The 9,261-nt window shown below is 43.8% G+C and overlaps 1 protein-coding gene and 1 long non-coding RNA gene across 4 annotated transcripts in view; one reads left to right on the top strand and one right to left on the bottom strand.

The window, feature by feature from the left end:
* The first annotated feature begins 1,458 nt into the window (after positions 1 to 1,458).
* On the top strand, positions 1,459 to 5,187 carry LOC106819295. Its single transcript, XR_001395393.1, has 3 exons — positions 1,459 to 2,128; positions 2,819 to 2,938; positions 4,279 to 5,187. It is a non-coding gene; the product is annotated as an uncharacterized LOC106819295 (long non-coding RNA).
* LOC106819294 (methyltransferase-like protein 22) overlaps positions 4,855 to 9,261 on the bottom strand; it is a 5,259-nt gene continuing 852 nt past the window's right edge. For 2 of the 3 annotated variants that reach the window (XM_014823938.1, XM_014823940.1), the window contains exons 2-9: positions 8,871 to 9,041; positions 8,619 to 8,659; positions 8,254 to 8,398; positions 7,617 to 7,739; positions 7,080 to 7,169; positions 6,541 to 6,640; positions 6,060 to 6,228; positions 4,855 to 5,407 (exon numbers count right to left, since the gene is read on the bottom strand). In XM_014823938.1, the coding sequence (XP_014679424.1) occupies positions 5,357 to 5,407; positions 6,060 to 6,228; positions 6,541 to 6,640; positions 7,080 to 7,169; positions 7,617 to 7,739; positions 8,254 to 8,398; positions 8,619 to 8,659; positions 8,871 to 9,041 (890 nt within the window). In that variant the 3' untranslated portion in view covers positions 4,855 to 5,356. The remainder of the gene's footprint in view (positions 5,408 to 6,059; positions 6,229 to 6,540; positions 6,641 to 7,079; positions 7,170 to 7,616; positions 7,740 to 8,253; positions 8,399 to 8,618; positions 8,660 to 8,870; positions 9,042 to 9,261) is intronic. The other variant, XM_014823941.1, reaches the window with a different exon arrangement.

Consider the following 9,261-nt stretch of genomic DNA (forward strand, 5'->3'; position numbering starts at 1 on the left):
AGCGAGAGAGGGGGGAGAGAGAGAGAGAGAGAGAGGGGGGGGGAGAGAGAGAATGCTAGAAAGAGCGTATGCCTCCGTGGGTACGCCCGCGCGCGCGTATGAAGGATGTGGCGAAAAGGGGCAAGAGAGGACTAATGGAAAAGGAAGAGACAGAGAGGAGGGTGGACTAAGGGTAGAGAGATGACTGGAAAGCACAGAAAAAAGGGCGAGGAGAGGGCGAAAGAGCAAACGCAGGAATAACTAGAAAGAAGGCACTCGGAGAGTGCGAATCCTCCGCACACGTGATCACTACACCTGTGATATCAGAACGCTATTCTACAGCGCAGTGAAATAGATCGATATCAGAACACACTCTGGCACACACAACACGCCTGGAAATACCACCTGGAACCCCCGCCCCGCGTTATATAATTAGCAATGGTACGGTCCTTCTGCTATGACCCAGCGTTAGTTCTCTACTTATCCTGCGGATGAAGTGTAGCTCTATAGAGATCAGTGTTCGATATCTACTTAATGACCCTGTGACCTTGACCTTGGGTCAAGGTCACTCAGAATTAATAGGGTTCACACACACACACACACACACACACACACACACACACACACACACACACACACACACACACACACACACACACACACACACACACACACACACACACACACACACACACACACACACACACACACACACAACGACNGACGTTCCCCTAACTATCGATCGTTTCGTCATGGTGCTTGTGAGTTTAGTGTTTATTGTAATGAATGTGGGCGAAACTCCGATACTGGTAGTACCAGGTGGAAGGTGGCATGCGGCGACTGTGTCGGCCCCCGTCTTCATATTGCTTTTCCCTCTCTGAGTTGTTTAACCAAATTGCTCCAGAGAGTCCTGCTGAGCTGTGGAGTAAGAGCCGTTGTGTCTAAGCATACCGCCATACGTTGTAGTCCGCGAACTAGTAAAACAAGCACTGCGTGGAAGGGAGCGACTATACATCTATTTCTTCCCTCTCTCGCTCTTTATATGTATATATATATATATATATATATATAAACGTATACATCTATATATTTATATCTATATCTATATATATATATATATATATGCCTTACAATGATTTGCGTGTGTAGCACTCACTATACGTGTCTATCTGTCGTGTTTTGGCTTGTTGCATGTATAAGCTCTGTCGGTGGTCGCTGTTTCAGTTGCGTATTCGTTTCTGCATGTATTCATTGGACGGGAGGAATGTGCGCCATCTATGTGCCTCTAATAACACGAATTCTAGAACTTGATTCGGCATCATGAGACCCCCGTTACGTTGTGTAGAGGCTGCAATGATGTGACAGTTCTGCCGTTACATGTTCTACTCCAAGTTTCCGCGTGCATGACCTCAGATCGGGACATTTACCCGTGCAAACATGTGTAGAATACCGTGTGTGTCTGTGGGTGTACGCGCGTGCGGGCGTGTGCGTATGTGTAATGTTTCAATGTGAAAACGTACGCCGTGGCACTTGAGGCCTACCGTAGTGTGCCTGCTCCGCAGAGCTTTACTAGGACTTAGAACTTACGACGTGCATCGAAGATGAAGCCCTTCTCTTGATCGATGGCTACTCAATTTCTGTCAAAATACATTTCGAGTTTTTCAAAAGCACTTGCTAAACGCGTTGCAACGCAATGGAACAAGATTTTGGCGCCATCGATTTTGTATGGAGTAAAGAGATTATTATGTAGCAATTTACTAAGTATGAGTTGAACTTAAATAGGAATGCTTGAGTGCTATATAGGTATTGCGGTGCCTTTCGTATTCGCAAACAAACTAGATTCTCTTACAACTGGTGATACAGATACGACACTTAACGACAGTGACACGCCTAAGTGCGATTACCACAGCGTGAAAAAAACCAATAGGTTTCGTATCAAAATAGAATATCGTAAAAGGAATGTCGTCGCACATATAGGAACGACTCGCTGACTTGTTACTGACGTTGCGCTTGTGCGTTGACTGACGCCAGGTGTCGAGGAACAGTTCGATCCCCCGCCGCCAGCCACGTCCGATCCTGCAGCCTCTCAGCAAAGGAGACCTGAACAACAACCGCGCTGGAAAATCTCTATCCAACACCAGCGCCAGTGGTAAGTCTCTTTCCACCACCAGCAGAAAATGTTAAACATATAGCTGTCCACTATCGCCACCACTGACCAAAGGCAAGTCTGTGCAACACGAGCATATTATAAATATCTGTCATTATATATATACACCTATCTGCAAATAGTCCCGATGGCAAGTTTATATCCAACTCTATCACCAGCCGTATTTATACAAGTTTACTTAGGTTACGGTCTATTATGGTCTGTACTAGTGATTAAGGTCCCATACTGAAATTGAACTGAAAGCACCTGACTGCACTTGAAACTTGTAACGAAGACAGGCGAGTGAGTCTCCGATGAAAACGCCCAAAGAAAGCTCATGATTGGGTATCCCAAATCTCAGTTCACATGAACCATTTTGACCCTTTTCCCGATTACTCTCTTCGATTCTCCTTCTGAATCCTCACTGAAATTTGTCGATTACATTACTAAAGCAAGCTGAAAACCAAGAGATTTCTTAAGAATCCGAATGTTTAAAAAAATCGGAGCATAGAGAAATTCACAGCAAGGGGTTAGGCGTTTTTAGCTTAACAGTAATTTCTAAAAGGCAATCACGCATTACGCCAGGCAGAAACCGCGACTTTTACGTTAACGCTAGAATATACGGTCACTTCCCGCCGTACACTTTATTCCTCCATCAGCACTCTGCCATAGTTTTTGCTTATTGTTGAGCAGATCAAGAGGACGGGAGGCAGGACATTAAAACGCTGGAGAGTCAGCACATCAACCCGATGGTCATATACCAGACGGCGAGCGAACGAGGCAAAGGCCTCACAATACGTAGGCAACACAGAGGTATGAAATCGCTCTCTCTATCTATCTATCTCTCTCTCTCTCTCTATCTATCTATCTATCAGGGGCGTAGATCGCGGGGGGGGGATATATCCCCCCACTTACTGAGGTGGGGGATAGCGTTTACAATCATCCCCCCACCTACTTTCAGGAGGAAAATGGGGAAAATTCATATTTTACAGACAATAAATACTGAACATTTATCTACAAATCCGTCAACGCTATTCATTCTCTCCTAATGTATTATTACACAAATGGAAAGGGACATACATCTACTGTAAAATGTCTGTAACTCGTTCCAAGAAAGACATTATTTTACTGAAACTAGGACGGTTAATTTTGGGCGCATTCCCCATATACGATTTTTTTTTCAAAATCCCCAAATCACATCTTATCACTGCTCACGAAATTTAAATCCCTGCTTCATTCAAAATTAGAATAGACCTATTGAGAATTGGGATATCGAATTTTCACGGGGAATGAATGGGAAAAATTCAATCTTTATCACACTTTTTTGGGGGGTGGGGGATGGGGGTGCTGAGACCCGACCGGAAGTATATTCCCGATTTTGTATATCGCGTTCTCAGCTAAAATATGTTTCATCAAATTCAGAGGGCAGATGATTACCAGTGCTTAGTTGTGTGGGTGGCTGTGTGTGTGTTGTGTGTTGTGTGTCGTGTGCGCGGGGGCGGTGCTACATGTTATTAAACTCTGGAGCCAAAGAAAAAATAACCCTAGAATCACAAATATTGCACTTACAATTTCAATTTTTTTTCAACTTCCTCAAAAACGGCCATCTTGAAGGTTCTAAATTGCTAAACTCCAAGAGCTTTCCTTAAGGCGGGCTCCTGGACCCCCCCCCTCGTTAAGGGCTTCACGCTAAGGCGCTCGCGGCGTGCGCTACGCACACACATTCTTCGTATACTTTGTGATGAAAGTAACAGGGAAATCATCCCCCCACAACTGAGGACCTGTCTAGTGTCTACGCCACTGCTATCTATCTATCTATCTATATCTCTCTCTCTCTCTCTCTCTCTCTCTCTCTCTCTCTTTTCTGCCTGTTTGTTTGTCTGTCTATCTGCCTGTCTCTCTCTCTCTCTCTCTCTCGTCGAAATAATTCGATATCCAAGATTTTTATCTATGCACTAGGCATTTATAATACAGCATATATTTAGTTTATATATATATATAAATTTTAGAAATAAGTACAATGATTTACATTTTAGCCGCGGGCGCGGCAAAAGACACGCACGTTCTCATACATGGGCGAATCCACAGCCCATACTGTCACATTGAGTTTATTTTTCGAGCCTCCGTGACCATGAATTGAATGCGCATTGCAGTCGTTGCCAATATACCGTCGACGAGTGTCTCACCCTACCTGAACAATAACAACGGTGGCGGCAGCAGGCGAACCGCTCTCAAGACGGACCCCGACACCACCAGCATCCACATCATGGGCACGGCAGTGCGGCGGGAGGAGAAGACTGACAACCATTACTAGCTGTCAAATTGACGTGACATTATGCTGGGTCATTGTCCAGCTCTACCCAAAAACATCTTCCGAAATCGGAGTGATATGGTCAGTCTGACTGGTGCCCACCCCCAGCCACAACGTTGTATAATGGCGGGAATTAGGAAGTAGTAAGTTCGGCTTGTACGTAGCGACGTCTTGTTGGACCGAGGATGCCGTTTAAACACGTGAACATTATGTAAGAAAGGATAACATTTTGGTGCCAATACATCGTCTTTACCAATGTAGTAAGTAGAAAATCGCGTGGACGAGGATTCTAATTTTAACGTAATGATTTTTATGTTATATGATATTTAATGATGAATTGGCCGAGGCCATGGATTATCGTGAATGGGTTACAACTGCACCACTCCAACAAAATTGTTATAACAACATTATCCGTATAGCACTGGTGACTTAAACGTATATTACGTTCTTTTAATGTGTTATAAAACGGCTGCCACTGTCACAGTCATATATGTGATAGTGAAGGTAGGCTTAGGTGGGTTATAGTCAACCTAAACTGTGCCTTTGTATGTATTCGATTCAGATGTAATCTGAGAATTATAAATGTTGGTATGAATGCCAAAAAGGCTTGACGACGCAAGCAATCTAATCATGCCCCCTTTTACGAAATTGCACTTTGATTCGCCTAGTGTCAAAGGCAAGTCGTACACCATATGCAATGTTTACATACTAACCAACTTTAAATAAATAACTATATCTTTTCACTTTTTAATAATCTTAGTAACTTGTGTTTTTTTTCTCTGGCTCACCATAACCAATGATATTATCAGGTATTAGTATGATAAATCTATTATTATTCACTCTATTATTATTCACTCCTGATATTATTTACACGCACACATACGCACACGCACATGTGGCAAAGATAAGTGCGAAGTTTTCTATTTGCAGGCTCCTTCGGCCCTGTGATGGGACGTAACCTTCCACAGCTCCTGTGTAACAAGATAAGCAGAAAGATTTAGAAAAAACGATATTCATACTCTTCCATGCCCCCACACAGAATGCCGCTTATCCCATGTTTCCGAGAGTACACGTAACGAATGACATCAGCTGAACACTCCAATCACCACCATACACGACCTCGGAACACAATGGTTCGGTTTGCAGTCACAAACAAAAAGCCCGTAAACGAATGCTCAGGCAGTCAATAGCGCCGCTTTGTGGCCCAATTAAAATGGCTTGGCCATACAGCTTTATGAAAAAACCCAGGTAAAAACTATGGCACTAAACTCAATAATTACCCTTAATAAATACCGTATAAATAAGTTAACCCACAACAGCAGTAGAACCAATCTATAACGCGCCCCCGAAATAACGCATAATCGAATATAATGCGATCATGCTCCTATTCTCATCCTTTCACTCGGTAATTCAATTTTTAAACTAGAAACTACCCCGCTATTAGCGTACGACGCAACATCTCACGTCATCGAATTTTATTGACCCCAACCATGGCGTTATAGCGGCGATTTCACTCGAAACGACAATATTCAAAGACTGTTTTCAACATCGTCAAAGTTTATGCTATCTAACTTAAACTAATCTAAATTAATAGGATAGGATCTTAATAGGCTAGCGGCTCACCAGAAACTTCACTCTGTCGTACGAAAAAATCTGTGGAAAGTCGGTTGGCACTTGGTCGACGCTGAAAGATACCGTGTCGGTGGCGTAGTGGGACAGCTCTTCCAGACATGTTTGAAAGTGCTGGTAGGCGGGCGACCCCACCTCCAGATTAGACAGCGTGAAGTTCAGACTAGATGAAGACAGGGAAAAGCCATTACACGCAGAGTTTACGCGCAAACATGGTCGCGTGTGCGAATAAGTTCATGAGAACCTTTTCGACACAAATTGATAGCTATCGATCATTACCGATGAAACAGTTCAAAAGCAAATGTGCATGCTTAGAATCCTACTCACAGGGCGTCTAAACTAGTGCAGCATAGTGTGTGGCAGTAGTAAATCATCATACTCACTGCGCTCACAACCCACGCAGATTTCAATTGCCCGCGTGGGGCGTGTTATTTTGCTCAGTTAGCATGCTGGCTGCGTTGGATCGGATAGTTACCGTTTTTCGACAGAGATGAGAACGGTTTTCGAAGGCAGGCAGCTCATCAAGTCGTACGCCGTCTTGAAAAACGCATCGGTCAGGTCATCGTCGTACACGACTGAAGAGAACGGGGCACCAGTGACAGAGGAGGCAGCAAAGAGTGCCCGACACAGGGGAAAAGGTTCCCGACAGGCGAGATAGGGGGCCTAACGTGGCAGTGTTACATGTACGCGGGTGGGGAGGGGGGCTAAACATACATCGCAGGTAGGGAACCTATGACTGTCTGAAGTTAGGGGATGTTTTCGTTTAGTTCTGTTACTGATTTTGTCCTTTACGAGTGGCTGGGCCTCCCCAACGGGGATGTAGGCACACCGTTCTCTCTTCCGTCTCTCTTCCCTCTCCATTTCTACATATATATCGTATATCGTACATATTACAACTCGTATCGTATATATATATATATATGCACACGTTGTACTGTACCACGTACAGCCGCTGCAGTGAAAATAAACATGAAATTCGAATAATCATTAAATAGTAACGCGAGCGTAATTTACCATCAGCGGCGAGTATCACGTCGGCTCTGTAGAGCTGCGCAATCTCCTCCCGACTCCAGAAAAACGGGCCAACCTCGGCAGACTCTGCGGCTATGAAATCACAGGCGGGTGAAGATATTACGGTTGACATCATTACGACTAGGTCAAGGTCAGGTCAGGTCAAGAGGCTATGCCCCCCACGCCGCAGCTCACCCGATCCCAGAATCAATACTGGCAAGCGAGAAGAAAAACGTGAAGACGTGACTTCACGTTGATTCAATTTCCGCAATTCAGAGGGCGTCAATAGCCAGAATAGAGCCAGAAACATTGAAACGTATTGCCGACCTAAGTTCCCAGATTATTAAGTTTTTTTTGGGTATACCCTCAGAAGCCCTCACTGCTAGCGCTTGTCCAACTTCCTCTCCAAACCGACGGCCTACTCCAGAAGCCACGAGTGCATGCACCGCGTAAAGGATTGACTAGCACTTACAGTTTGATGAAATAGCCGAAGTTTGATTTTTGTCTAGGCCCTACAAAGTTGGTATAGAATTCACACACCTTTCGACGCAACCTCTTCTTGCCAGTTGAGCTCTTTTACAGCAACGCGATTCTCTTGTGGCACCAGCTGCGAATTGCGCACGATGTTCCTCTGACATAATCGAAGCACCTCCTCACCAGTATCTGTTAGCAACAATCCATCCCAACTATATCAATATATATATATCTCTATATATAATCTATATCAATCAATACTGACACTGAAATAACTGGATTGTACAATGACGACAGTCAAACAACTTGCCACACAGCCACACGCCTACACGCACGCACGTACGCACGCACGCACGTACGCACGCACGCACGCACACAGACTCATATATATATATACCTATATATATATATATGTGTATATATATATACCTATACATAATACATATATACATATATATCAGGAGTAAGTGATCACAAATTGTGCTTATTTACAAATTTTGATACAAATGTGTTTATTTACTCCACATATATACATGATGCAGCATGTGATATACCATGTCAGCAGTGTGTCACTTATAAAACAACGCACAGTGATGAATAAGAATCTGGTTAAGAGAAGATTCCACGGAGGTCCTGATCCTAGTCACAAAAACCCAAGACCTTGCATCGTTGGTCGTTGTCCAACAAGTGTCACCACCCCTACCTGTGCAGAAAACCATCTTGGCCACCATGGCGAGCACGATAGACACGAGTCCTGTCCCAGCACCAAGCTCTATAGCGACGCGGCCAGCGAACATGTCCGGTTTTGCCATCACGTAGTCAGCAAGTAGCAAGGCTCCTCGCCACACCTGTGGACACCACGTAATTCTGAGATAATATCTTCTGATGAGATTATAACTTCTGATAATGCCAAATGTGTGCTCACACCAACACAATATATCAGGCTTCAAGACACATCTTAACTGTGCTTACAACGAACCTAGACACATTGTGAAACTTGAATTTGAATCACAGCTGAAGACATAAAACAGCCAGGAAATTTACCTGTAATCCAATATACTGAATTACCTGTAATCCAACATGTTGAAGAGGTGTGGCCATGGAATGCTCTGCAGATATGAAACAACATATTCATAAAACACGGTATCGTAATGATAACTATCATTAGATCAGGAGTGTATCAATATTGATACACTCCTGATTAGATTACTAGGGGGGGGGGGGTTTAATTCACATAGGAATTATCATTATTCTATCGCAACTAATTAGCAATCGTGATTATTAGCCTCTAGTAGGTGACGTTTTATTAAGAGAATTCACCTATCACTACGTATCCCTTTTTTCGATTTGTTGTCTGTTGGTCCTTGCGCACTACAATGAAATCTCCATCCTCGTCTACCTCTGCTTCCAGTGATGGCATCCTCTCTGAATGAGTCTCGCTACCATAGTTGCACAAAACAGGTCGCGAGTAGTGGAAACTAGACAGCATGCCTGGCGACATCAAAAAACAAGTGCCGCAGTGCGACAGGGCTCATCTGGTGCCTGGTGTTCTGCTGATAAATTCATTTGTGCATAGCAAGACGTCTTATACATAAGTCTTCTTTATTCTTGTTTGACTTTCGTAGCCAATTCGAACAAATATATCAGCTACACTTTCGCACCCACCTAATCTCTATGCGCTAATTCTAATCACAAGAACAATAATAACAAT

This window comes from Priapulus caudatus, unplaced genomic scaffold (genome assembly GCF_000485595.1).
Source record: "Priapulus caudatus unplaced genomic scaffold, Priapulus_caudatus-5.0.1 Scaffold3119, whole genome shotgun sequence".
NCBI classification, from domain to species: domain Eukaryota; kingdom Metazoa; phylum Priapulida; class Priapulimorpha; order Priapulimorphida; family Priapulidae; genus Priapulus; species Priapulus caudatus.